The sequence below is a fragment of the Colletotrichum destructivum genome, chromosome 9, assembly GCF_034447905.1.
Source record: "Colletotrichum destructivum chromosome 9, complete sequence".
NCBI classification, from domain to species: domain Eukaryota; kingdom Fungi; phylum Ascomycota; class Sordariomycetes; order Glomerellales; family Glomerellaceae; genus Colletotrichum; species Colletotrichum destructivum.
Window position 1 is genome coordinate 461,689 of NC_085904.1, and position 26,895 is coordinate 488,583.

Consider the following 26,895-nt stretch of genomic DNA (forward strand, 5'->3'; position numbering starts at 1 on the left):
GAGAGAGGCTGGAGTCACGGAAGTTGCAAACCTCATGTCCGCAAAATTATCGTTCGTCTGCCCCTGCACTCCCTGGTAATTCTTGACTTGGCTGGCAACCGGTATTCGGTTGGGCCTCTCAGCTTTACAGTCGCGATGAACCCGCAAATAGCTTTCCTTGTAGTTCAAGGTGACAGCCGGGCACGCTACGACACGAGGCACGCTGGTCGAGAAATGACGAAGGCAGCGGCAGAGACAGCGGCGCCCCGAAATAGCAAACGGGCGGCTGAGGCACAGGGCGATGTGGCATGCGTGCGTGTGTACGTGTGCACTTCTGTTTGAATACTTGTATGTGTGTATCTGTGTGCGCATGCGCGTAGTGTGTATTTGCTGTGTGATATGTGTGGTAAGATAGGTATGTGTGTGTGTGTGTGTGTGTGTGTGTGTGTGTGTGTGTGTGTGTGGCCCTCTCCCGCTTATGCGTTGCCGTCGTTGTATTGTAGCCTCTTATGGACGGGCGAAATGCATGTCTATTGACGTTGTCAGGTCAAACCCCTGCGGTCCCTTGCCCTTCCAAGACCCAAAATGGGAACGCGTCGTCTGGCCTGCTTCCGCGGCTGGTCCCGCATTGGGGCGGTCTGATTTCTCGACACTTGGTGATGTGGCGACGACGGGAAGCGAGAGATAGAGAGAGAGAGAGAGAGAGAGAGAGAGAGAGAGAGAGAGAGAGAGAGAGAGACGTGGATGAAAGTGGAGGCTGCAATGCTACCTCGTCCAATACACTCGTGCATTCGAATCAGGGGTAGATGTCCTGCATGAGTTTAAGCATGTTACTCTCTCCCAGCGGTGGCGTCGCCCTTGGGGTGGATGGCCTCCTTCAGCCCTCAGGGACCAGGAAAAAACAAGTATCGTCCGCCGAGAATACGTCGTCGCACATGCTCGAAGCCGAAGGGTCCTTGTTAGCTATCGCAGTTCTAACGTCCGTAACTGACATCGCGTCTCCTACGGGTCGCATCGATCCGTTGTGAAGCACCTCTCCCCCTTTCCATCGTCGGTTTGTCACAGACGCCGGACTGGGGCCGTGGAGCACACGTTGCCGCCGCGCCGCAAGGCTTCTCCGTCAGTCTCACGGAAGGGGGCCCAAGGTCGAAGACCTGCAAGCTCTCGAAACCCACACTTGTGTTCCGTATGAGCTTATTGCTAAACAACCTTCCCCCCTATCAGTGGCGAGCGGCGGATGACACGCCTTCGACTCGTCCCTGGCTATCCGAACAAAAAGCAGGTCTTACGGCTTGGCCTGAACGAAGAATTCAAAGAAAAAAGTCCCATGCTCTGCAACCCTGAGACAAGGGCGAGTCTCGCTGAAATTCAAAGAGGGCAATTCGTATCGAGAGTCGACTGACAAGTTGTTGGCGGTGTAGCACAACACCATCGCTGATACCATGCAGCAAAACCCGGCCGGTCAAAGGCGACGACGTCTCGACGGGCGATCAGCCTGCTGTGATGCAGATCCATTCCCGCCATCTTGCCTCCTTTCCGGGCATTTCTTGTGCATGCCTGCTTCTTGACGGGAAGAAAAGGGCTGACAGAACGCACATGGCTCGACGGCTCCGTTGACAACGGAAAATTTTTGCAGCCATTGCCGGGGCGCTGCATGTATCTTTTTGGTTACCAGTCATGGCCAGAACCGGTGTTTCCATGCCGGCAGCCGGCTACAAGGACAAAACAGTAAGCGATTGGATCGGGCTTCCAGGGGACAATGTCATCTGACAAGCCATACCGGGGGAAGAGACGACGCCGGGGCATCCCGGGGCGGTTTGATCGAGGTTTTCCGGTTGAGAGGCTGCCTCCAGGCCATGCACCAAAGGAGGCGAAGGAGGCGCAAGAGAAGACTAGACGAGCCGATCCGGCTTGCCCCCCCTCCCCTCCCCCACTACCCATGTCGAGCCATGGGGGACGTCATGTCAGGTTCAGGAACCCCGGGACTTGGAAGAGGGGCTTGGGCCTTTCGATTTGTCTCGGTGCTAGGTCTGGACGCATTGTGCCAACGAGGATGCCGTGGTTTGGCTCGAACAGAGACCGCGTCGGCAGACAATCGGCCTCCTCCGCCTGGAACCTAGCATCATCGCCCGGCCATTGACGCCGAGAGAAGGGAGAAAGTAACACAGCGGGCGAGCTCCGTTCATAATGTCTCTGACTGAGAAAAGACGCCCGTTACACAGACTTGAGACGTGATGCCTACTGGCCGGAAATAATCGCTGCAGCTCTGCGGAGAGACTTGAGATGCTGCTACTCTCGTGACCCCGTGCGAAATTTGCAGCTGACGAATGCTACAGGATGCCTGTGGAGAGGGGCGGAGGTTTTCGCGGACGAGGCCTGCCTCGGTGGCCACCTGGTCAACCGTCGTCGCTTTGATGAGATTGCAGGCGGCAGCGTGGACGGGCTGTTGGCGATGAATGTCGGACATTTGTCGACTCTAAGTCACGAATGTCGCTAATTGAGATCTGTTCCGAAGACAGTCTGGGCTCCTCGCCCTTCCCTCCGTACATGTGGCAAAGCTGGATGACGACGACCTGACAAGTCAAAGGCGTTGTTGCACAATGCCGGGCTGCACGAGGTCTGGCGGCTGCGGACTTTGTGAGAGATGGCTTGTTCCATGATCTATGGTCCATGGTCCGTTGAGATGCTGCCAAGAAGCATCCCCAAGGACACAGGAACCGCCTTGAAGATATGACAACTGACAGATGACAGCTTCTCATCAAACGGCAGCGGGCTGGTGTAACGTCGCTCTGCGACAGCATGAGGTGCATCGTTCCCAAGTGTCGCGGGGATCCGGGAAGACGCTTACTTGCATGGCCTCCCCCAAGTGGAGAAAGAAAGGGAAAAGGTCCCCCCGTGGCATGTTTGCAAAGGTGGAATAATGAGACAGACTTCTGCTTCGAGTAGGCCATTCATTAGCCATGTGCGACACGGTGAGGCGCGCCACGGCTTCAACTTTTGACGATTTCCTCCTCTATCCAGGGATGCAACGAGGGTTGGTTTGCGTGCAGGCTGCCGCTATCCGTACCTCTTGAAAGGTTGACGAGATTTTGTTTTTATCCATGAAACACGAGCCTTACGACGACGGCAGTGGCGACATTTGGCGACAATCTGTGTGTGTATTTCCCGACGTCTACATCTGGCATCGACCGCACTGCTACTGTTGCTGTTGCTGCTGCTGCGAGCTGCGAGCTGCGAGCCGCAGACTGTGAGCTGAGCTGACCACCGGCGGATGGGTATACTGTCTTTTGTTGCCGTGGACGAAAAGCGACGAATAACGAGATGCATGGTTTGCGCCGATGATGTTGCCGATGCTAATGCTGCTGCTATCTTCGTCTCTCCCTCTCCGAGCCTCGATCCCTGCCTCGGTTCCGACTGTCCCAATCTCTGCGGTCTCTGCGGTCTCTGCGACCAGGGTCATCATCGTCCCGTCGTCGGTCTTGGTGATCGTACCGTCGTCCGGAACCCCGGGGGTCCGATCGATAACGATCTCTATCCCCTTTTTCGTCCCTGTCCCTGTCCCTGGCTCTTGGACGGCCTGGACTTCGGCTTCGCCTACGTTCCCGTTCTTCTCTAGGGCGATCTTTGTCCCGCCGATCTCTGTCCTGCTCTGGTAGCCGCTCTGGCTCAGGGCGGCGATCCTTGGTACGTTGGTGACGACCCTTCATCTCCTCCTCTCCATACACAAGATCGTAGTTGTCCCCGTTTCGCTCGTACTCGTCGCGGTATTGTCGTCTCTTTTCGAGCTCGTCGACACCTCCCCAGCCGCCTCTGGAGGCGTGCTTTCTACGCTTCTGGTTCGTATCGTCTCTCCAGACCTGACTCAACTTGCTCACACTTTGCGAGAAGTCGACGTGGATACGGCGGTCATCAATCAGAACGTCCTGCATCTTGGAGTAGGCTGCCTCACAAGACGCCTTGTCGGCATACTCGATAAAGGCGTACTGAAGACTGTCGCCCGTCTTGGCGTCGCGGATCACCTCGCAACTGAGGATCTTGCCGAAGCGGCCAAAAATCAGCTCCAGGTCCGCGTCCGTCGTGACGGGGTTGAGCTTGCAGACGAAGAGGACGTTCTCGGGGGGAGCGACTTCGGCGAACGGCAGGTCGCCCATCATTTCCAGAGTGAGAGCCTGCGCCCGTGCCTCCCTGTCCCTCCGCCGCTTCTCGATAGCCTCCTCGTCCAGATCATCATCCTCGTGCAGGGCGGCCTCGTCCGCGATTCGGACTGTGTCGAGTTGTGACTTGGTAGGAGGTGGCGAAGCACTTGGCTCCCGAAGCTCGGGTGGGTCAGGATACGGGTCGTCGAGGATGATTGTGTGCTTGATCCTGATGTCGATGAGCGGGTGTCCCTTGTCGTCGACAATGGCCTCGTTGATCTTTTCGAGGACGTCGAAACCCTCGACGACTTTGCCAAAGACGGCAGCCTTTCCATCCAAGTAATCCGTCTCGTCGCCCAGAGTGACAATGAACTGCGAGGCCGCTACGCGGGTATCCGGGTCGGAATCCAAGGGCGCCGTAGCCATGCTCACGGTTCCTCGCTCGAGATGCTTCAGCTTTGGATGGAAGAAGGCCGGAAACATCTTTTTCGAGCTGTCACCCGACAGATGGCCCCATATCGACGTCCCGCCATCGGATTCCTTCGACAAGGGTCCCAGGGGGTCGCCGGTCTGGAAGGAGAAGTTCTTCTGAACAGAGTGGATGGGCGAAAAGTTGTAGTACTTGACTTTGCAGAGCTTCAGGAAACTGGCGAGCTTTGGTTAGCTGAGCGAGAGCCGTGAAGCGGGTGACCGGGGAAGATGCGGCTTACTTTTCGCACAGCTTGGGCGCGTAGTCGACCAGGAGGTCAATGACGATGTCGCCCGAGCTGGTTTCCAAAAGAACCGACATGATGACGTTTGTGTGTGCTGTGTGTGTTGCGTGTGCTACTGTTCCCCAATGGATGCCGTCGCAGCCGTCGACACTAACCGTCTCGTTTTGCGCCGCGAATCGTTCAACAAAGAGCAATCCGAGGGTCGTTTATCGCCTGGTCAAAATCACAAGATTTCTAGCCACAAAGTTTCCGACGTTGCCTATGTCAGTATCGCAATCTGTGGCTCTCGGCGGTCGTTGACGGGGTTGGGCCTTGCGTGTAACGGCCCACGATGTTTGTGATGTTAGAGTCTGAATTCGCGAGGCAGCGACAGCGGCAGCGAGAAGCCTCGTCACATAGTGTGCATTCAGCGTATTTGAGGTACTTCGCACAGTAGCATCTCCAGACGAATTAAAAATGGGCTTGAGGTTACAGAGTGGGTCGCCAATGGAATCTTTATGCTTAGAGCTTCTGGGGAGCTATTTTCTTAATAAGCTAGCTTCCTTATTATTTTTTTGCAGGGGATTTTTTTGCTTGTTTTCTGATAAAATTGGCCATCTGATTGTGGTTCTCGGTACCGCTACAGCATGGTTCAAACCATTTCCCCGTCTGTGGGCCCCCTTGACTCTCACGACTTTCAGAAGCACGCATGTGCAACATGTAATTGACGTCTTTTCCTCGCATGTAGCATCATGAACATATCCTCATGCTCACTGGGAAGGGATGGGGGTGGAGGGGATGGTGGGGATAAAAAAGGTCAAAAAGGCCAATTAAGAAGATAAGCAAGAGCAGCTAGCTGTGTGTGTTGGTAATTTGGTGTCGTTTCAGTCATTGACAAGAGCTCTATGCTTTGTGTGTCTGTGGTATCCTACAACCGCCGAAAATACGCAAAAAGTTGGAAAAGAAAACATAGAAACATGGCTGGGCCTGTGGTGTGAAGCCGAATCTCGCCAATGAACACCCAATATCCAATATCCGACAGGCGAGATGAAATAATAACAAAACGATCTCTCGCCTGTATGCACCGGCTTTTTCCCAATTCTGATGCTGCAGAGCCCCCAATCGAAGTTGGCCATGCCATTCATTCATGGCCTGTTTTTGCGGCACATGTCAGAAACCCGCGCGCGCGCCCTCAACGCCGTTGGATAACGTGGTATCCTGTCCCAGTCGAACGCCCTCCAAGTGAAATTTCCAGGAAATTAGGTAGGTAAGAAAACAAGACAATGCTACGCTTTCGTGTCGCTCCGCAAGACTGTTGCCGCCGCCGCCGCCATCATGGCTACTGCTGCTTCTCTCACGGCGCGCTCTTGCGTCGTCGCTCAGAGCGCAGCTCCTTTTCAGTGTCCATCAGGCGGCACTGTACCCACATGCGGAACGAGTTGTCACTCCGCACCTGCTCGCAGTTGAGGAGCTCCATCAGGGCCCGCTTCATGCCCTCATTGACGTCGAAGAGGCGCTGCTCCTCCTCCGCCACGGCCCAGATGGTCGTCTCGTCCGCGATGGGCGCGAGCGAGCTGCTGCGCCGCGCCTTAAGGCCTGAGAGCGACATTCGCCGGCTCCGGCTGTGGTGCCTGCTGCGCCCGCCCGACGACGCGTTGGGGTACTGTCCGAAAGGGGAGCAGGCACTGCGGGTCGGCGACACCGACGGCGACGACGAGAGCGACGTGTTGCAGGTCGTGATGGGACGGATTTGGTCCAGGTGCTGCCGAAGCTCCTCGTGCTGGGAGTGCAGGGCGAGGTATTGCTGCAGCGCAAAGTTGGACGCCTGCTCCTGGGAAGAGACGGGAAGGGTAGAGGGTGCCGCCATTTTTGCTGACGTTGGTGGATATGGTAGTTGTAATGTGCAAGTGATGTGTCTCTGAGCTATTGACGAGCCCATCGGGAAATTATGATGGGTTGGTGAAGAGGCTGGCGAATTTGTTGGTGTTGGCTTATTGTAGAACCGGGAGAAGGAAGGCGATAAGTATTTCCAACCGTATCGTCGATGAACAATGTGCCCTGGAGAGGTGCTGGTGTGGTGGTGTGATGAGATGGGCGGATATATGGGTGGGTTAATTCGGGCTAATGTCGTCAATGTGATGTTGTTTGACTGGGAACCAAGCGGCACCACAGTAAGTTCTCGACGTAGGTATGTATATGTATAGGCTGGTTTTAGCTGGTTGCTGTGTGCGATGGTTCTTGTTTGTTCTCGATTCCTTGACAAGGGGGAAAAGAGGCGTTGCTAAGAAGAAGAACCGGTCGGTGAGCGTGGCTGGTTGAGTAGACGAACAGAGTAGTTGACTCGTGGTCTCGGGGGTTGACGGTTCGAGTGCAGCGGTTCGAGGAGGAGGTGGTGTCGAGTACTAATACCAAACGAGGGTACCTGACTTGACTGTCTGGAGCTCCCGCCCTGTCGATGGCGTCGATCCCAAGTGGGGCCGGTGTCCTTTGTCTCCTTTCAAAAAATGAACCCAGAAGACTGGCCCCTCCCGTTGAGAGGAGAGATGCGGGTGGGCGTGCGTTGGACCTTGCGGGGATTGCTGGTGAACGGGTCTCGAAGATGCCCCTCACTCGCAACTGTCGGTAATAAATGTGAAAAAGAGGAGAAGATGCAGCAAAACCAAGAGCGCGTAGTCGCTGTCGGGCAGGTGTTTGGTCACAGATTGAGGCCCGGTCTGGGGGAAGAGAGCTGAGAGGGCAAGGGGATGGGATGGGATCAAGTAATATGTAGGTAAGGTGTGCTTGTTATGTGTTGTGTGTTGCGTCGTGTGGTTGGCGTCTCCGTGTGCCTCTCCTCTGCAGTTTGCGGTGTGCACGTCCGATGCGGGCTTGATGCGGGCTTGATGCGGACTCGATGCAGACTCGATACAGACAGATGGATGCAGGATAACGCAGCTTGTCAGCTTCCCGGCAGTCAATGAATGGCCTATTTTATTAATAGGCAGTTGTGGATGACCCGATAGTGATGAACGGATTGGCGTGAGGGTAAGATAGAATAAAGGAGGAGGGGAGAGAGACACAATCTGGATAAGAATGGCCTTGTCGCCGCTCTCCGGGGTGTGTGTGTGTGTGTGTGCAATTAGGTATTTCGGGATCTCGACCGGCAAACACTCCCAAAACAAAAGCCAACTCAGGTACCACAATCAAAGCTTGGACGTCCTCGTGGAGATGGCCCAGATGGGACAGTCGATGGCGCCAATTTCAGTAACGCTGCAAGCCACAAGGCGTTTATAAAAACCGGTCGGAATGTGGTCGACGGTTGGGTGCGTGTGTCAAGCGAACCGCGAGGGAGTTCCACTTCTAATAAAGACGCCAACGGAGTACCCGCGTTGCAGGAGGGGGAGGGGGCCTTCGGTAGTCAGGAGTAAAAAGGGAAAAAAAGTGTGCGCCGCAAGCCTAAGCGGCGGGCGTGGAAAAGGGGAATGTGGGATGATATGGTATGGTATGGCGCCGGCCGACAACCGAGAGGAGGCCCCGGAAGCTTTCTTAGAGCCCACGATGGTTTTGATGGAGCGGTTCAGGTTGGCCGCTGCAAAGAGAAGAAAAGTCAAAGCCCTACAAACTAAAAAAATACTTTGCTGACTAGGGAGTTGGAAATGGTGGTGGTGTTCCGTCGTCCGTGGACTGTGGCAAAGGCAACCGGAAACTTTTCGAGGATGGTTGCTTTCGAAAGGGAGGCCAGACCTGGCACACGTGGATGTCTCTCTGGCTGGCTCTCTCTCTCTCTCTGTATCTGTATCTGTACTGTACTGCGTAAGGTATGGTTTTGTGTGCGCGGTGATAACGCCTAATGTTGATGGCCGATAGCGAAAGACGGGATGGGACGGGGATATGGATGTCTGGGAAATGGGTGTGGAGGAAGTACTCTCCACAACCCCTGGTTCAATTTAATAGACCCGGGTCCAGGCCGGATGTGATGCTGGTGAGGATACGAAGAAGCGCCGGCGGTGCGTTGCGTGCTCTGCTGCGTCAAAGTCGTATTGTAAGTCTCAGTAGACGCGCCCCGCCAGCTCAGACTCAGACGGAAGGGGGGGGGGGGGGGGGGGGGGGGGGGGGGTGGAGGCCGGTTCGCTGTCGGTGGTGCAATAAACCGGTTCGATGTTGCGCTATTCTAAGCAGAAGACGAGGAGAAGGAGGAGGAGCAGGAGGTGGTGGAAGAGGAGCAGGAGGTGGTGGAAGAGGAGAAGGGCCACTTCATGCGGTCTTGTTATGCAAGCCCAGGGTGAGAGAGCCGGACTAGTTGGTCCACGTTGTGGCTAGGCCTTGTTCTGTCCCGTAGCGCAGCCTACGGCGTCTTTGGTAGCGCTATCTTTGGTGTTTGGCAACCTGGTCAACCCAGTTGGGTACGAGATGGTGTGTGTGTGATACTGATATGACAAGATTCCCTGGTGCGAGAGTCTCTCCCTCCTACCCAAAGGGGGGCGGACGTGACGACGATGTGCAGGGTCGCGTCGGTGTGGCGCTGCTAGTGCCGACTCGAGGGAGATTGTGATACCGACGATGCGGTTGGCGGAGGTGGAGGCGATAGCAAAGTTCGTTGATAAGGTGCGAGTCCTCCTGGAGGGGAAATCGACCTCAGCTGGCCGCTAGCGCGTCGGCCGTGGCTGGAATTGCTGGCAAAGGGGGTAGGTTCCTGCTGCTGCTCCTGCTGCTGCTGCTGCTGCTGATGATGCGATGCCAGGAGGTCTCTGGCGAACGGGGACCGGCTGCCTCTGAGCGCCGGATTGGATGCCAGCAGGTTGACGAAGCCGAAATGGTCGCGATGCTGCGTCCTCGTCTCGTTCGGGACGACGGATTCCTGTTCTCGTGATTGTCGACCTTGATGCTGCCGATCCTGTGGTCTATGGTGGGATTGATGCTGGTCTTCCGATGGGTCGGGGGTATTCCACGTTATATCACAATGATACATAGCAATGCAAAGAAGACCGGCGGTATCAGCTAGTGTAAATAAACGACTTGGTGTAGACGAGTACGTGAGTGAGTGAGTGTTGTCAGCCTGTCTCAGAGGGTCAAATGAGAGGCTTGACGTCGATGAGGCTGGTGGCATTTTGTACTTTGAGTCCCTTGCAAGACCAAGATGAAATGAATGTGAGCACAAAGTGACGTACACATGTTCCCTAGGAAGCCCATGTGGCTGACGACCCGTCTGGTCTCACATAGCGATCCCACGTTTTCTGCCTACCTTTGCTTCGATGAGGTATTCATCGGGCTAATCGTCCCTTCAAGAGACCCTGGGTCACTCTCTCGTGGGCCGTGCCAACGTTCGCTTCGATCGAACTGAAGTTATCCGGCATAGCTTGCCGGGAGCTGACCAGACAAAGTGTGGTCATTGCTCCAGGCGGCATCCCCATAAGAAAATGTCCTATTTCCTGCTCTCCCGGCGTATCGCAGGAGATCCAATGGCAACACTCCTCGATTGGCCCTTGACCTCAAGCACGGCCTGGGATGGAGACAGGCTTTGAGATATGAGACCCCGAGAGCCAACGGCGAGCACCGACCAGCGGTGGCGCAACACACCCACCGCGCAGCGCAGCGCAGCCAAGGGGCGATAAGATACTTTCCGTTTTGACAGCTCCCTACGGAGTACACGGATACATCACGGATGATGTGTGAGTGGGTGGGTTTGTCTACTAGATAGTGTTCCAGTATCGGCCAGCAGCCACGCATCCACCACGGCGAAAGCGGGTATGCAAACGGACATGCGCCCGGAGAGAAACCTCACCTTCTCAGTTGGGCTTCCTGGCGCGTCTGCATGCTTCATCGAGCCTGAGATACGCATCGTCAAATGATCGGGGAGCATGCGTTCTTTTACCCGGCAATCCAGACTTCCATACATAGGGATCGACAGCCAGCGTACGCAAACCGCAGCCACGAGACCACGACTACGGGGTGCGTACCTTGCAGAGAAGCCTGTCTGCCCTTCGTGGTCCAACAGATGGAACGGGTGACTGACCGGCGATCCAAACGATTTTTGACAAGTCGCGAAATCACACACACACACACACACACACACCCCTTCCGAAAAGCTACAATAAGATCAACCGCACTTCCGTTAGGGAGGGGGGCAGCTCCGGCTCTCGAGTCGTCGAGACTCTTCGATGCTCCTCAACGGCGGGTGCGATGACTTCATAGTTTTGCCTCAACGGTTAGACGCTCTCTGCCTGCCCTGTTTAGCCTCCGCCTTACCGCTGCCATGCTCCCTCTATGTTTGCTTCCCAATAATATGCCAGAGGCCAGAGAAAGAAGGTGTCTCAAATGGGCCAGACCACGGCCCCGACGTATTGGCAACGCGCTTGTTCCAGCTCGCCCAATCACCGAGCTTCCCCCAAGACTTTTGCAATTCTCGTCGATGTGCAAGGGTAAGCTCCTTCGTGCGAGCCACACAACCCCCCAACGTCATCCTGACCGAGCTTGCGCGGTGGTATGCCGTCCTTATCGACAACTCAGTCACACCTTGAAGTAGCTCGAGAAGGATGTGACGTCCCAGCTGGTCATCGGCGGCGATATCATCATCCTCGTCGTCGTCGCTCTCGTCGTTCATCAAGCCGGAGCGTCATCCCCGTTCCGCCTTGCCAAATACAACCTTGTGTAAACCCCCATTCCCGCCTAGCAAAAAGCTTATCCCGTGAATTGAGTTTCTAGGGTGCAGGCCAGCCGACTGAGAGAATCATGGATGGCAACATTACGAAAGGCGGCCGCCCCCCTCGTATTGGACGCATGCGGTGCCCTTGAACTCTCTCCGCGTTCTGAGACTGCCGGAGCATCAGACCACACCGGCTTGGCCTCGGAATGCGGGGAAGCTGCGCTGGGGTGCATGGTGGCTGACAGGCGACATCCCGATAAATCCACTGGTTCGCGGAACTTCCACTGCATCTTGTTCGGGGTGGCACCATGATTTGGAAATCCCGTTGTCCATCTCCTTATGATGGTGATCTCGGTCGGTGCCGTGGGCTGATTACAGTCCCGCATCTTCATCCTTGGACCGTGACGGCCGTGCTTTCCCCTGCTCAAAGACGCCCGTCTACTCTTGGTTACCCGTATCCCCCTCCTCACTGACTAAAGCTTCTTGTGTTTCGGAAAGGCTTGCTACTAGTAATAATATGGTTGAGACGCATCACCTTATCCGGAGCGCAGCTTGGACCCTGACCTTTCGATCTGCACGCATGTTGTTGCAGATCATTGCTGGCACCCAAGTAACCTTCGTCGGGGAATGCGAAGCAAAAGTATCAGCGAGGCGGCAGGCCGCTTTGCCTGACAAGGAGTTCTCTCATGATCTTCTGTCAATAGATGTTGAGTCGGTCGTCAATAACCTTGGCGTGCTTTCATTATGCTGCTCACTACACGTGCACTGATAAGTAATGGTGTGCGGGCCAGAGATGTATGGAAGTCTGAAATCGGTCCTCGAAACGAGTCAGATGCTATCGTTACTCGCAATTCCGCTTGTCTCGACATACGCGAGTTGCATGTGTGAATACGCGGGATCTCACCCGAGGTGTCGTGTGTCCCCGGACGGGCGTGATGTGGTCCACACCCGAACTGCGGCCCGCCCGCAATTAACCTTACCACATCACGCCCGTTCTTGAAGGCGCCAAAACTCGACAGATTCGAATCGGGACGCTATCGCTGTAGAATGGGCCCCTCTGCTGCTCCCTTGGGGGTATGGGAAAGTCGACATAGGTCAGGCCCATCCCGCACTGTCGGCAACGACTACAGAACGCCTCGAACGTAACCTCATTGCGCTGCGTAGCGGATATCAAGACCTCAATGGCCGGAAACATGGTAAATAACTCCTGGAAAGTGGCGATGAGGGCCGGGATGATGCTCTGATCGTAGGTGATGTCTGCCCCGATGACAACGTCGACGTTCTCGCCGCTGTTCCATTTTTGGTCTTCGGTGCCCACCATTGCGTGACCCCATCTCAGTTCCATGGGCCTGACTAGAGTGCTTCCTTGCAGGTCATTCAGGAAGAGGCTTTCCGGGAGGTTATTGATAACATCATCAGATCCATCCGAGGCAATAACATGGGTGGCGGCGAGATGCTTCGCACACAGGATGGCTAGGTATCCGGTGCCCGCTCCCAGTTCGAGGATGCGCTTCCCCTTGATGATCTTTTGGTTTACGCAGAGATATTGCCCCAAGTGCAACGCGGCCTCCCAAGTTCTGAGGCCTGTGGTGCCAGAAGCAGAGATCAGCGAGCGGGACTCGAGGAGGGTGATGTCAGTCGTGTGTAAGTGTGGTTCCGAGGAGCTCCTCTGGTCGAGACTACCGAGGTGATAGGTGACGTAGGTTTTCTGCTGAGCTGACGATATCTCAGAGGGCACTGGAGCCGCAAGAGATTCCGACAACGCTGTCATGAGATCCTCCGAGACTTCCTGGGAACGGTTAGAGAGGTGCCCGTAACTGACTGCAGATCGTCAAGCTACGGCGTCATGCAATAGGGAGGCGCTCACATGCTGGTCCCAATCCTCAATGCCCGATTCGATGCGTGCGATAAGCTCTTTCAAGACTTTTAGACGATACCTAGCAGGAGGGCTGTAACGAGGTCCCTCCTCCGAAAAGAGCTTCTTGTAAATGGTGTCTTGTGCTGCTTGTTGTCTGATTACCTCAGCAGCAGGGTAGTCGAGCACAGATTCCAGTTGAAGATACTGGTAACAGAACCTTTCGACGGGGTTTGGCATGAGAAAAGTGTTCGCCATGTTGTGGCAGGGAGAGTTGTCAACTCGTGAGAATGTCGTTTGTTGCCGAATTTGGTCGAAATTACGGCTTCAAAGTTTTACTGACTGACAGACCCCTGCAAGACGTCTCGCAATTTGTGTGTACTACCCAACGAATTAGGTTGCAAAGACTGAAGACAGAATCAATGCGTTATTTGGTATTGAGTCGCAAAGACACAAGCAAGGTACTGATTGAACTAAGCACCCTCAGTCGACAATTCGTAGAAGTCTCCTCCGTCGAGATGCCCAAGATGCGAAGAAAGATGAAGGAACAAGTGCTGAGTCAGGACAACACAACGAGCACTGTGCAAACACCTTGGCGGTCTGGGCGTGTCGCCTGAGCCTCTCACACACATACTAGATTTTATCGCACTGTAAAATCACCCGCCAATCAAGAAATAGCCACAGCAGTCAGTCAGCTGACTGTGAGTGGCTCCACGTGATTTCGGTTTTTTGGTGCGGCAGTCCTCGCCTCAGGCACCAAATTAGGGCTTCCACCCACAAGCGTGCCTGCGCGCGAAAACTCCCAGACCCCATCACAACCACTCTGCGAACTTTTGACGACACCACACCTTTCCGACTCTTCTGTCCCAGCGCCAACCCATTTCGACAGACAGATCAGCCCGCCCCCCGACCGCAAAGATGGCGGACGTCGACACCCCCGTCACCCTGCGAACTCGCAAGTTCATCCGTAACCCCCTGCTTGGCCGTAAGCAGATGGTCGTGTGAGTTTGCCCCTCCAGATTGTCTCTGTTCCCCGAAGGAAGGAAAGCGCGCAAGAGGAAAAACATCGAACGAGGAGGAGCCGGGAAAGACGGTATCATCAAATCGACACATCGAATTACGACACACCAGCCATGCTCGATGGCTGCGGACGGACGGGAAAGGCGGGCGTGTGCGGAAAGGGTCGATTGGGGGAAACCAAAAACTTTTTTTGCTGCATGTGCGTCCGGGAATGCTGACGGTTCTTTTCGTTCAGTGACATCCTCCACCCCGGCCGCGCCAACATCTCCAAGGATGAGCTCCGCGAGAAGCTTGGCTCCCTGTACAAGGCCACCAAGGACCAGATCAACGTCTTCGGCCTCCGCACCCAGTTCGGTGGTGGCAAGACCACTGGCTTCGCCCTCGTCTACGACTCCCCCGAGGCCATGAAGAAGTTCGAGCCCCACTACAGACTGGTCCGCGTCGGCTTCGCCAACAAGATCGAGAAGGCCAGCAGACAGCAGCGTACGTCGAGTCCCCATCCTATCGCTGCCATGGCTGTGTCCGGTCGCCGTTGGGTCGGACAAGCACTTGTCCTGTCCAGACGATCCAGGCGCACATCGACACATGCCGCGGTGGTGAAGCATCACCCTTCACACAGTGAACCTATGGCTGACACTACTCGCGCTCCACAGGCAAGCAGCGCAAGAACCGCCAGAAGACTCTGCGCGGAACGGCGAAGGTCAAGGGTCCCAAGAAGAAGAAGGAATAAGCGTCTCGCTTTGTTGCCTAGGGTTAAGGCATGCGAGGGATTTCCCCCGGATCATCCGCAAAACAGTGGGCGGCGTTGGTGGAACATCAAAAAAACATACGAATCAAAATGTCGTCTTTGGGCTCTCGTGTTGTTGTTCCGCCGGTGGGGGGACGTCCCTCGTCTTCGCTCTCGTGGGGTTGTCCATTTCGGCTGCGGCCATGTGCATTATACGACGAAACAATGCGGCTTTTGCATCGTCCCTGTGTCGGTCCGGCGGGTTTATGGCCGGCCGCGCAAAACTACTAGAGTCAACGCGGCGTGAAACGGGGGAATGGGTTCATGATTCTCTCAAATACGAAATGCATCAAACACACGTATCCCGATGGTTCCCCAGGTCTAGTCCACGACGCCTGCTCACCTAATAATCTCCCGTATGGTAGCCCAGAGTGACCATCCCCATCGTAGTTGGTTCTTGACGTGATGTTGATGTTTGATGCGAGATATCCTAGCTGCGTCTGAGAAGCATTAAGAGAGCCTTACCACCTGGACAATTGGAGCATTGCTACGTGACATCTTATTCTGCTAGCTGTTGCCTCGGCACGGCTCGCTCGCGAACGCATTGTGGCAGGCGATTACGGTCTAGCAGGCGATCAACCTTCTCGGCGCGTTAATGGTCCCGTACGGTACCGCGAGGCAACCGATCCGAGCCTGGCACCACCAACACTCGCATCCCACCGAAGCCGAAATTGCTGCTTTCAAGGCTCTTGAAGACGTCAGACATGAATCGACGGTGCACTCTTGATTTCTTTTTTCTCTCTCTTCTACCGTCGGTACCGTGAACTCGGCCGTGTTCCTTTCATCTAAGCCCTCCCTCAACTCTGCCGACAGTCATTTCGGCCACCGTCTGATGCATCCCTACTGCTGCCTATTCACAGCGCGCCTTGGGGACTTCCATGGCAATCACCCACAAGACGTAGGCTCTAGACAGAGTATTCCCCCTCTGTCTCCACGTAAAGATTACTTAGAAACACTAGTGACGGGGAAGCAAAAGAGAGAAGAATGGGGGAAAGGTAAGGGACCTTACCTGGCTGACGTTTCTTTCCATTAATCATCGGAGCTGATGCAGGCATCCAGCGCCGGATCATCATACGATATATCGTCAAGACGGGCGAGAAGAGACCACGGTCCGCGACGACCTCTTTGCCAAGCCATTCTTTCTCTCTCTCTCCCACTCGCCCACGCCATCCAGGTGACCCCTTCACATAAACCACGCCTGTCGTCAGGGTTCGACAGACAGTTCGAGTCCTGCTTGCCTACACATCAAATAGGCATCCCGAGTGAGTGCCTCGCTTCGTCTTTGAAACTGCGTCTTGGGAGCCCGTCCCGGCATCCCCATCCATGACTAGGTCTTGTCCAGAGGGCGTGACAACGCAAGGAACACAAGAGGTCCCAACCGACCTTCTGCCACCGGCGGATTTACCGGGAATCTATTTTCTTTCTCAAGGAGCCTGTCCACGTCTTGCGGGACCTAGGTTCGTCGTCAATGAGTTCCGTGAGTTGCTCGTAAATTATCCTCTATTGAAGCCTGTAATGATATTCCTGCACCGCCCAATCCCAACTTAATAAAGAAAATACCGTGTTCCACGCCACTAATTCACCAACCCCGAACCGATCTATTCCAGAGTTCGATACCAAGACGAAACGCAACGCCCATGCCATGCCAGTAGCAATCCATGTATGTCTTTAGCCCTTCCCTCATACACCACCACAGCGCCATAAGATGACTTGGCTGGCCGCTCACTCACACCTCCCTCAACTTCTTAACGGGCCTGGCTAACGAGTCGTCCGGAAGCCCGCTCCTCTTTGTCCCGGGTAGGCTGCTCGTCCGAATGTCGTTGTCGTCCTGACTCACCCTGCGGTGCGGGTACTCGTTCTTCAGCCCCTCGAAGCAGTGCGCGTTGAGCCGGTCGCCCGTCGAGAAGAACGGATGCTGCAGCGCCTTGGCCGCCGTCAGTCGCTCCACGGGGTCGTACTCCAGCAGGCTCGCCAGCAGCTTGTACCCCTCCGCGCCGAGGCTTGCCAGTGGCGCGCCGTTGCCCTGCGGCGCTGACGTCGCGCTGCTCGAGGCGCCCTGGGAGATGGTGCTGTAGTACCACTTCTCGAGGTTCGACCCGCTCGGTGCGGGCGGGTGGTGGCCGTAGCCGTGCCCGCGGTGGTGGCCGTGGTGGCCGTGGTGGTGCGGCGTCATGGGCGGCTGCAGAGTCGACAGCTGGGGGTACTCGGGCATGGCCGTCAGCAGCGGCCACCGCTCCTTGGACGGCAGTCCCATGATGTCGACAATCTTTTGCATCTGGTTCCGCTGGAAGGGCACCGTCTTCTTGCTGTCCATCTTGGCCTCCTCGCCCTTGAAGATGGGTCGCAGAGACAGTAGCTCCGCAAAGATGCAACCGACGGCCCACATGTCGATGGCAGGGGTGTAGTGACGGCTGCCGAGGATGAGCTCCGGCGCGCGATACCATATAGTCACGACAACCTTATCACCGCTGAAGAGGGAATGCAAGGGCTTGTCGAAGCGGCGGGCCAACCCCAGGTCGCCGATCTTGACCTCGCCGGCCGAGGTGACCATGATGTTGGCGGGCTTGAGATCGCGGTGCAGAATCCAGTTGGCATGGAGGTACTGGCAGCCGTTGAGGAGCTGGAACATGATGCTCTTGACGGTCTGGGGCGGGATGGGGTGGCGCGGGTTCTGGGTGTGGTGGTGAATGATTTGTAGCAGGTCATGCTCGGCGTACTCAAAGACCATGAAGATGCACTTGTCCTCGAGGATGATCTCGATGAGCTTAATGACGTTGGCGTGCTTCAGCTCACTGCACAGGGACATTTCGCGGATGGCGGATTGCGAGATGCCCGTGTACGAGATTTGCTCGCCCTCCTTGTCGGGCTTGAACTTCTTGATGGCGAACTCGCCCTTCTGGCCCTGACGGCCTAGGGCCTTGTAGACGCGGCCATAAGTACCGGAGCTGATGAAGCCGACGACCTTGTACCGCTCGATGACACGGACTTTGGGCTGGTAATTGATGTGGCCGAGGCCGCGGTCTGCCGGGTCTGTGAGAACTTCGGTCAGCACGACTGAAGGTGAGTCAAGCAGAAACCGAGACGAGACCGGGAAAGGATGTCAAATACAGGAGCTGTGAGAATGCAGGCCGCCGTAGCCGACGCCCCTCCACATGTTTGTTTAAAGAGTATGAAAGTTACGCTTTATGGAACAAGGTGGGGTATGTATGGGACGGGCCGGCGAGAGGACGATCGATGTGGGAGGAAAACACAGTATGTACTACTGGCTCTACAGACGACACATATCTCTCTTTAAGAGGGGGGCAGGGAGGTTTGCGTCCGTCAGGAAGAGGTATCAGGTGAGGCTTTGAGAAGCGGCACGCAGCTGACGATAGCCGCAAGGCAAGCGTGGGACAGACAATACGATACGGCACGTCGAAGCAGGCAGAGCTCACCGCCGATCTCCAACGGCAGGTCCAGTCCTCGTCTAGAGCCTGAATGATGCAACGAGCTTGGGGCGGGTGGGCTTCGCAGGGGAGGAAGGGCTGGTTGCTCTAGGCTTCAAACAGAAAGGGCAGTGAGCACCAAGCAGAGAATATAGCGCCGGCGGAAAAATGCAGCTTGCCACCCGACGAAACACGCCTCGCGGCACACAGTTCTCGCGACGTTGCGCCGGAACTCTTTTCCCTTTTGGCTGAGCGGACGCCGGTCGGTCGTGAGATGCGGTGCAAGGAGCGGTGGAGAATGAAAACGGGGAGACTCGCAGAGATGCAGAGAGGTGCAGATGCAGGGCCCCCAAAATATGTATTCTCCCAAGGCGGGATACCCGGCGGGATGGAATAGGAGGGGAGGGGGGGGGGCCAGGAATATGATTGGGATTGGGGGGGAAGGATTGCTTTTTGGGATATGTGCTGGGATTTCTCTCTGAGTGGGTGGTGTGGACGAATGAGTATCTAGCCGGGACGGGGCAACCCGAAAATGCAGACTCGAGGTGAGAGGGAATGGGGATGATGGGCAAAAGCAGGCAAGACTGAACCCTGGGTCCGATCCCGAGCAGTTTGCAGCTCCGAAAAATTGGTCTTGACTTGGCAGGAAAGTTTGCAACTCTATGCAGTTGCAGCGGCGCAGAGAGGAACCGTATTCAGGGGTGAGGGTGAGAGAGAGAGTGAGTGAGTGAAAAGTGAGTGAGTTGTGGGTGGGTGTGCGGTACGACAAACGATGTGCAGGATTTAGGGGTGGGAGGGGCTGGCTGCATTCGACGAGATGCGATTCGATATGCAAGGCGGATGGAACACCCGGGGACGTGACCGTCGATCAACAAGAGGGGAAAAGGTGGGTAAAACTGGATATGAAGAGAAGCGGCATCGAATAAGGGTAACGAACGGGCAGGTCTTGAAGGTCGTCGTCTCGTCAAGGTCGGCGGCGTCGGCGACGTCGGCGTCGGCAGCGTGGCATAGAGTGGCTTCCTTGCTCAACAGACTCTGGCCGTCCCGTTTCGCCGCACGCTGCTAATCTCGCTCACTCTTACGTTTCGGCACTCTCTCTCCTCTCTTGGTTTGCCTTTCCGAACGACGACACTTTGACAGCAACTCGAGTCAGGCGAGAGGGCAAAAACTGGGGAGCTGAGGGGGGGGCAAAGCGACGGCCGAGAGCTACGGGGGAGCCTTTGCGGAAACGAAAGAAGAAAAAGTGTATGATGAACATGCACCGAACCACAAGCAAACATCCAAAACTTACCTTCAAACGCTGCCTGGACGCTCCTCTTGAGATTACCCGTCCGCACCGAGCTGGGGCCCGAGGCAACGGTTGACGGGTTGGTCAGGCTCATCATCCGACGCGAGGGCTCGCTGCTGACTCTGATATCCCTTTTGGAGTCGAACTCGGATTCCAACTGGTCCCGGTTATTCTCCCCCAAACACACGCCGCGTTGATTCGTGGGGTCCTCCCTCGTCACGTCTTCTCTTGCTGCTCCGAGTCCCGTTCCTCTCCTTTCTCTCAGAGTCTCAGAACTCACTCTCAGCTTCGTGCCTCGCTTGCTCGAGTCGGAACTGCTATGCTGCACCGGTAATTGCGGTCGCTCTCTGTCCGCTCCGGTCTGTGAGACTAACCCTCAAACTGCCCTGTCCCGGGAACCAGGACGGTTGCTTTGGTCTGTTCCAGAGAAACTCCGCCGGAACGTGGCGAAAACGGGGCGCTCAGGTTCTTCAGTGGATATTGTTCGGCGCAAATCTGGAATTGGGATAGGGTAGGGAAACCGTAGTGATGTAGCTCCGGTTCAAAGTCTCCAAAAACGAGCCAAGGCCGGTCCGGGCGAAGCAGGGCCAATGATCCAATCTAGAGAGGAAAGATGTCAAGGCTCAGTCAGGTCTCTCCGTCCACGGTCTGTCTGGATCAGCTCAGGGACATGCGCAGGCCTCAAATGGCGCAATATCTGTCTTCTCGTAGGGTACGAAGGCGGCGGTGGTGGTGGTGTGCGCGTGCCCGGTGGTTTCTGAATGACTACTATGCCGCTGGAGACAGATGCGCCCGGCGCGTATGACACGACAAAAAAAAAGGAATATACGAGCCCGGAAACCCGGAATTGCTGGTGAGATTACCCTGAACAGCTTGTTGGGCATCTATGGTGGTGGGCGGATCTCTCTGCACACGCGGGTGAAAGGGGGGTCACCAATCTGGCCTCGTGGACACCCTCTCCCTCCTTCTCTCGAGTCGCGCGATGTTAGATGGGGGCTTGAGCTCTCGGTCGCTAGACAACACTTGGCTGGGATCTCCAGGACGTTTGGCGGAGTTGAAGAGAGTTCTCCGATGCGGGCGCGGCTGGCGGACGGCAATCCAATCCCCTCGGTGGCGCAAGCAAGTGATGAACAACCTGTGTAGTTATGGTGTGTATGTGTGTGCGTGTGTGTCTCTGTACAGTCCCGCAATGCGAGATCGCGCCGCGTGGGTTGGTTTCGGGGTTTACTGTGTTGCGATCACAAGCGATGACGGAATGGGAGTGCGGAGAAACAGCAAAGGCCCGACCAGAACATCCCAATGCGAGAGAAGCAACTGGCGACGCGATCCAAGGGTGAGTGAGCGTGCGCGCACGGGTCTGTCGGGATAAACCGATTGAAGTGGAGAGTGAGTGAGAGGAATGAAGATTTAGTCCGGAGGCGACAGAGAGAAAGAGAGGGAGACAAACAAATGAGTTGGCGTTGACGTTTCACGAAGGGAAGGCCCGCCAGACCAGGCGGCGGTGACCATCTCTAGGAGCGAGTGGGAAGCCCGCTGTTGGGAAGCCCGCCGTCGGCTTTGGGCTACAGTGTTAACTGTCTGCCCTGGCACACCGTGTTAGCAATATTGGAGGCTAAGAGCCCCCCCCCCCCCCCCCCAGGTAAGGTATCTTGCTCAATGGTTCTTCTTCATTGATGTCAACACGCACGTCGGAACGCTATGCCGTTAATATGTATCATGAAAAGACTCCATCGACTTTTTCGTTAGAAAACAGGAAACGAGGCTCTAAAACGTGCCACATGCATGCTAGGTCTACCACCAGGACTAACAACTCAGACAAGACGGGCCACCAAACCGGCAACCGCTTGTTTTTTATCGTGGGCCGAGCTTCTCGAGCACGCGCGGTCCCTGCTCATCCCACTCCTCCTTGGTCACCCACATGCCCTCCTTGTCGGCCATGATGTTGGCCAGCACCGCACCTCCGAGGAACACCATGTGCCTCCGGCGCGGCGGGTCTTCTATCCGGACCTTGAACTTGTTTAATCTCTCCGGGTTACCGCCCAGCACCCGCGTCAGCCACAGCTGCTTAAGCTCCTTCTCCAACCGCGATGGGAGACCCGGGTACATGCTGCTGCCGCCCGACAGCACAATGGCCTTGAACAGCGACGACCGCACGTCCACGTCGGCCGCTTGGATCGTGTTGAACAGGAACTCGGCGATGCCCGGCTGCTCGCAGTCCACGAGGTGCGGCTGGAACAGGCATTCCGGTGCCTCGAAGCGCTCGCTGCCCACCCTGATGACGCGGCCGTCGGGTAACGTGTAGCTCTCCACCAGCACCGTCGTGTCTTCGCTCAGCCGCTTGTCCAGCTCCAGGTCGTATGAGACATAGCAGAGCTTCTCCTTGATCTGGCGGACCGTCTCGAAGTCGGCTGTTCGGTTGAGCGCGTATCCGCGGCGCAGCAGGAGCGCAATCAGGTTGCGCGTGACGTCTCGGCCCGCCACGTCCAGTCTGCGCGTGAGGTGGTTCAGCACGACCGACTCGTACACGGGGACGATGTGGGTCACACCGTCTCCCGAGTCGACGACGACACCGGAGCTAAGACCTGGAAACAGCCACCAATATCAGCTCCCCTCCGTGCATACGTACATGCCAATCCTCCAATTGAGGGCTCGTCAAGCTTACGGGCGCAACATACCTTGGGCGTAAAGGGCCAGCACGGCCTGAATAGCAACATAAACGCCGCCGAATCCGTAGCGGTCAAACATGACCTCGCACATCTGCTCACGGTTGCGCAGCGGGTTCATCGGCGGCTCGGTCAGCAAGATCTTGCGGCCGCGCGGGTCGACCTTCATCTTCTCGAAGAAGGTGTAGTCCCAAAGGTGCTGCATGTCATCCCACTTCTTGACGATTCCGTTCTCCATCGGATAGCTGATCTGGAGCATCGTCCGAGCGGCGGCGGCCTCGTCACCGCACATGATATCCTTGATGACCACATCGTTGTCCTCGCCCTTCTCCTCCGTTCTCAGGATCGGTCGGCCGACGATGGACGGGTATTGGAATTCGGGGAAGTTCTGCGCTGCGTAGCCGACCTTGAGGAAACCTGTTCCTCCGTCGAGGACTGTGGATCTTGTCGTCAGCCACCACCTCCCAATCGCAGCACCGGGGACGGGGGAGAGCAGCCGTCCAAGCAGCGGCTGCTGTTGCTGCTGCTACTAATGCTGCATCAAGGCGATTTCGTCTTACCGATGGGGGCCTCGGCTGCCATTGTGAAAGCAGAAGAAGCTCTGAGCTTGTGTGATGATAGCTTCTGTCGGAGGGGGCGGGAGGTGAGATGATGTGTGGTTGGGGGGGAGAGAGAGCGCCCTGGAAGCTGTTACGTCTGTGTCGTCGATAGTGGGGTTTGGGTCGGGTTCGCTGCCTTCCAGTCTCCTGCTCTGCTGTGCTGTTCTACAACTGGATCGTCTTAGCCTCTGGGAGGTGGCTGAGCTATCACGTGATACCCCGCAGCGACCACCTTCCTTGGCTGGGTGCATTGTTAACTGTCACTGAGCACTGAGCACTGATCGCTGAGCACTGAGCACTGTAGCGTACCTAAAGGTACGTAGCGGCAGCGTCAGCGGACCGGCGAGGCTCCACATTTGACGGAAGAAATCTCCACTTATCCCAAGGCCGCTGTTCGGCGGGACGCTCGACATGGATGATGGAGCTTTGATGGACGTGGAGTACCTGCGGTAGCTTCACACTCATTTTTCACCCGAATTTGGAGCGCCACTCGGGTGTGCTGACCGAGATACTCACACACTCGAAACTTTGTTTCCGTCCAAGATAGTGACCATGACGACCCGCGTGCTTCGGCGGAACATCAGGATCCTTGTGATCAACCCGAACTCCTCGGAGGACATGACGAGGGGCATGGAGAGGGCTATACAAGCAATGCCCTTGCACGATGTAAGCCGGGGAGATTGAGATTTGCCCAAGAGGGGGAAAAAATAAGAAAGCACAGGCAGTCTTAAAAAAAAAAGACCCTCTTTGAGAAAGACGCGAAGAAGGAGAAAAGAAAAAAGGCACAAGAGGCTGACTTCCGTGTCAGTCCCTCGAGATCCACACGTACACGGCGCCGCCCGAGAGCCCGGCGAGCATCGACGGCGACGACGACATCCGGCTGAGCACCGACGTCGTGGTCCGGGACCTCGTCAACAGCGGCAAGCTCGACCAGTACGACGGCGTGCTCGTCGCCTGCTACAGCGTCCACACGCTTGTCGAGAAGCTCTCCCGCCAGTTCCACGCGTCCCTCGCCGTCACCGGCATCTTCGAGGCGAGCGTCCTCACCGCGACGGCGCTCCTGCCGCACAGCTCGACCGCCTCGTACCTCTCGTCCAAGTGGGGTGTCGTCACCACGGGCGAGTTCTGGGAGGAGCACCTGAGCCGGGGCGTCACGGGCTACCTGGGCCAGAGGGACCAGTCCGAGAACGTCAAGTTCGGCGGCGTCACGTCGACGGGTCTGATGGCCGGGGATTTCCACCACGTCAGCCCAGCTGAGGTAAGGGCCAAGCTCGAGCTGGCCACCAAAAGGCTGCTCGGCAGCGGGGATGTGCGCTGCGTCGTCATGGGGTGCGCCGGCATGGCTGGACTGGAAGATATCATCCGCAACTCGGCAGTGGACGTGTACGGCGAGACCAAGGGTAGGCAGGTCTTCATTGTCGACGGCGTCAAGGCCGGCATTTTGCAACTGGAGCAAACGGTCAGAAGCAGGCGCTTGTTCCAAATTTGAGCCAGTCTATTTAATAATACCCCCTTCGCTACCGCCTGAATCTCTAACCCAACGCCAGATGTTTTCCCCATACAAATAACACGAATCAAAACATGCAAATAGTTGAGGGTGCGTCTGTGTCTTAATCAAGTCGTCGAGTTCGGCCCCATACCTCATCGGCATCCTTCTTGCCCTTTGTCTCAGGAACCTTGACGGAAACAAAGAGGGCAAACAGCAGAGCAAACCCGGCGAAGAGGAAGTATACCCAGCCGGCACCTCCAAGCCACTGGTTGAGCGACTTGTTGATGATGGGGAAGAACTGGGCAACGAGGAACGTTGCGACGTAGTTGGATCCCAGAGACCAAGACTGAGTGGCGCCAACGGCTTCCTGTCCTACCAGTTCCGAGGCGAGAATGAAAGGGACCGGCCCCAGGCCAACCGCGAAGAATGCCACGAAGGTCACAACTGACACGGCCGACAGGATCTTGACTCCGAACTGGATGGAGAGGGCCAGGACAAGCGAACTAGTACCCTGTCCGATGATGGAGATGAGGATGCACCTCTTTCGACCGAGCTTGTCCGGCAGCGGAGAGCATGCCGCGGTGGTGATCAGGTTGACCACGGAGATCAGGATCGTTAGCAGGGCCGAGCTCACGGGGAGCACGTCGGTCAACAAAGACACGGAGTACATGATGATGGAGTTGATGCCACACAGTTGCTGCGCAAACATGATGCCGACGACGGCGGCGATGGCAGGGCGGGTCAGCGGGTCCTTTACGACTTGGAAGAAGCCGAGATGGACGGGAGAGCTGTGCTTCGAGAGACCAGGAGACACGGGCGGGACACTTTCAGCCTGGGCCAGAAGACCCTCTTGCTCGGCGTTCACCTCGCCGTCCCAGCTCTCGACCTCTTCGCGGATGTCAAAGTTCTTGCCGCGGATCCGCTGCAGGGTGCGGCGGGCTTGCGGGACATCGCCGTTGGCAGCGAGCCAGGCAGGGCTCTCGGGAATCAGCAGCAAGCCGAAGGCTTGAGCCAAGGCAACGAAGACACCTGCGGCCAGGATCCACCGCCATGCCTTTCCGTAGCTCAAAAAGAACCCCAGTGTCTGGACGACCAGGATGCCAACGTTGATCGAAACCTGGGTCATGGCGCCGAACAGACCGCGCTCCTTGGGCGGCGCGATCTCGCTGATGTACAAGGGGACGATGACGGTCGACGCACCGCCGGCGGCACCGGTGAAGAATCGGCCGATGGCCAGAACGGGGGGCGCTCCAGCGATCGTCTCGATGACGGCGCCGATGACGAAGAAGACGGCGGTGACCCTCATGGCAGGGCGTCGGCCGCGCTTCGAAGAGAAGGGCCCGGCGCAGAGGGCGCCAACAAGACCGCCGACGGTGAAGATGGAGGAGACGGTCGCGAAAACGGCGTCGGTCATGGGGATACAGTCAGGAAGCCAGCTCTGGGTTTCGGGGGGGGATTTGGTGTGTATCCATTCCACAATGACTCCCTTGGCCGCGATGGACTTCTTGCGGCAGGTGAGGACATCTTGCGGCGCATTCAGTTCGGCCTAGCGGACAGTCGGAGGTGGTTAGCAGGCGTCCCTCGCGTGACTGGATTAAGCAATTGGAGCTCAGGATGGGCGGAGAGGGATGCCACTCAATACGCACAAGATGGAAGCCGAACTGCAGGGGTCCCAAGGTCGAGACAAGAATCAGGACAATCAGGTAGGGGCTGACATCGTGTATGCACTGCCGAAGACCCGAGGGAGCCATGCTGACGACACTTGGTATCGGGAATCTGGGGTTGTGTGTCGTCCAAAAGAGATCCAGGGACTGGTTGGTGTATGAGGAGGGAAGGTTTGGAAGATTCGGTTCAGCTCAGTTCAGGGTAGAAGTGGAAGTCGGGACGACGAAGCGAATACGGATTTGAGGGCGTGGGAAAGCTGGGGGGAGAGCAGGGGGAGCTGCCCACATTCCACAACGGTCACACCTAAGACACCTCACTGTTACGCCGCTTTCAGCAGTTCCTCAGTCCTGATCCGGTGCACCTGAGCAAGAACCCCACGCGCTGGCACCAGGTTCCGCAAGCGGGGGCCGGGGCCCGTCGGCGGCTAGCGGTCGTCCCCTCTGCACACTATCCAGCCAAAGCATAAAGTTGTTTGTTTCAATAAGTTTGCGTACCATACGGTGCCTATGTCAAGTAAATCCAGGCACAATGGCTTCATAGCAGAACGATGTAATGACATGATCTGAAGAAGATTTTGAGAATCACCTATATATAGGTCCGAGGGGTAGCTTCGTTGTGTGTAAAGGGAATCGGAGTTAAAACCACTCTGCTTGTTGATGCTTCACACAACTCGCT

At 56.4% G+C, this 26,895-nt stretch overlaps 10 protein-coding genes across 10 annotated transcripts; 2 read left to right on the forward strand and 8 right to left on the reverse strand.

Moving 5' to 3' along the window:
- Positions 1-120: 120 nt before the first annotated feature.
- CDEST_13237 (Putative cyclophilin-RNA interacting protein) lies at positions 121-5,168 on the reverse strand. Its single transcript, XM_062929393.1, has 2 exons — positions 4,826-5,168; positions 121-4,761 (listed from the first exon to the last, which is right to left on the reverse strand). Exons 1-2 carry the CDS (start codon positions 4,903-4,905, stop codon positions 3,345-3,347), a joined length of 1,497 nt encoding a protein of 498 aa, XP_062785444.1. The 5' UTR covers positions 4,906-5,168; the 3' UTR covers positions 121-3,344.
- Positions 5,169-6,161: 993 nt separating this feature from the next.
- On the reverse strand, positions 6,162-6,674 carry CDEST_13238 (uncharacterized protein; the record flags this gene model as incomplete). Its single annotated transcript, XM_062929394.1, has 1 exon — positions 6,162-6,674. One exon carries the CDS (start codon positions 6,672-6,674, stop codon positions 6,162-6,164), a length of 513 nt encoding a protein of 170 aa, XP_062785445.1.
- Positions 6,675-9,311: 2,637 nt separating this feature from the next.
- Positions 9,312-9,893, reverse strand: CDEST_13239 (uncharacterized protein; the record flags this gene model as incomplete). The annotated part of the gene is made up of 1 exon (XM_062929395.1): positions 9,312-9,893. The coding sequence occupies one exon, from the start codon at positions 9,891-9,893 to the stop codon at positions 9,312-9,314; it is 582 nt and encodes a 193-aa protein (XP_062785446.1).
- Positions 9,894-12,188: 2,295 nt separating this feature from the next.
- CDEST_13240 (Putative lysine methyltransferase, S-adenosyl-L-methionine-dependent methyltransferase superfamily) lies at positions 12,189-13,848 on the reverse strand. Its single transcript, XM_062929396.1, has 2 exons — positions 13,297-13,848; positions 12,189-13,218 (listed from the first exon to the last, which is right to left on the reverse strand). The coding sequence occupies exons 1-2, from the start codon at positions 13,540-13,542 to the stop codon at positions 12,406-12,408; spliced, it is 1,059 nt and encodes a 352-aa protein (XP_062785447.1). The 5' UTR covers positions 13,543-13,848; the 3' UTR covers positions 12,189-12,405.
- Positions 13,849-14,098: 250 nt separating this feature from the next.
- On the forward strand, positions 14,099-16,077 carry CDEST_13241 (Putative small ribosomal subunit protein eS24). The gene is made up of 3 exons (XM_062929397.1): positions 14,099-14,285; positions 14,540-14,791; positions 14,958-16,077. The coding sequence occupies exons 1-3, from the start codon at positions 14,203-14,205 to the stop codon at positions 15,436-15,438; spliced, it is 816 nt and encodes a 271-aa protein (XP_062785448.1). The 5' UTR covers positions 14,099-14,202; the 3' UTR covers positions 15,439-16,077.
- A 405-nt stretch (positions 16,078-16,482) lies between these two features.
- Positions 16,483-19,536, reverse strand: CDEST_13242 (Putative serine/threonine-protein kinase, active). Its single transcript, XM_062929398.1, has 3 exons — positions 19,454-19,536; positions 18,200-18,965; positions 16,483-18,121 (listed from the first exon to the last, which is right to left on the reverse strand). The coding sequence occupies exons 2-3, from the start codon at positions 18,243-18,245 to the stop codon at positions 16,818-16,820; spliced, it is 1,350 nt and encodes a 449-aa protein (XP_062785449.1). The 5' UTR covers positions 18,246-18,965; positions 19,454-19,536; the 3' UTR covers positions 16,483-16,817.
- Position 19,537: 1 nt separating this feature from the next.
- On the reverse strand, positions 19,538-21,255 carry CDEST_13243 (uncharacterized protein). Its single transcript, XM_062929399.1, has one exon. The coding sequence runs from the start codon at positions 19,899-19,901 to the stop codon at positions 19,542-19,544; it is 360 nt and encodes a 119-aa protein (XP_062785450.1). The 5' UTR covers positions 19,902-21,255; the 3' UTR covers positions 19,538-19,541.
- A 202-nt stretch (positions 21,256-21,457) lies between these two features.
- On the reverse strand, positions 21,458-23,198 carry CDEST_13244 (Putative Actin family, ATPase, nucleotide binding domain-containing protein). The gene is made up of 3 exons (XM_062929400.1): positions 23,028-23,198; positions 22,480-22,902; positions 21,458-22,386 (listed from the first exon to the last, which is right to left on the reverse strand). The coding sequence occupies exons 1-3, from the start codon at positions 23,047-23,049 to the stop codon at positions 21,656-21,658; spliced, it is 1,176 nt and encodes a 391-aa protein (XP_062785451.1). The 5' UTR covers positions 23,050-23,198; the 3' UTR covers positions 21,458-21,655.
- Positions 23,199-23,487: 289 nt separating this feature from the next.
- Positions 23,488-24,555, forward strand: CDEST_13245 (Putative asp/Glu/hydantoin racemase; the record flags this gene model as incomplete). Its single annotated transcript, XM_062929401.1, has 2 exons — positions 23,488-23,732; positions 23,875-24,555. The coding sequence occupies exons 1-2, from the start codon at positions 23,619-23,621 to the stop codon at positions 24,553-24,555; spliced, it is 795 nt and encodes a 264-aa protein (XP_062785452.1). The 5' UTR covers positions 23,488-23,618.
- Positions 24,556-24,579: 24 nt separating this feature from the next.
- Positions 24,580-26,411, reverse strand: CDEST_13246 (Putative sugar/inositol transporter, major facilitator, sugar transporter). The gene is made up of 2 exons (XM_062929402.1): positions 26,202-26,411; positions 24,580-26,101 (listed from the first exon to the last, which is right to left on the reverse strand). The coding sequence occupies exons 1-2, from the start codon at positions 26,304-26,306 to the stop codon at positions 24,677-24,679; spliced, it is 1,530 nt and encodes a 509-aa protein (XP_062785453.1). The 5' UTR covers positions 26,307-26,411; the 3' UTR covers positions 24,580-24,676.
- Between the last annotated feature and the right edge of the window lie 484 nt (positions 26,412-26,895).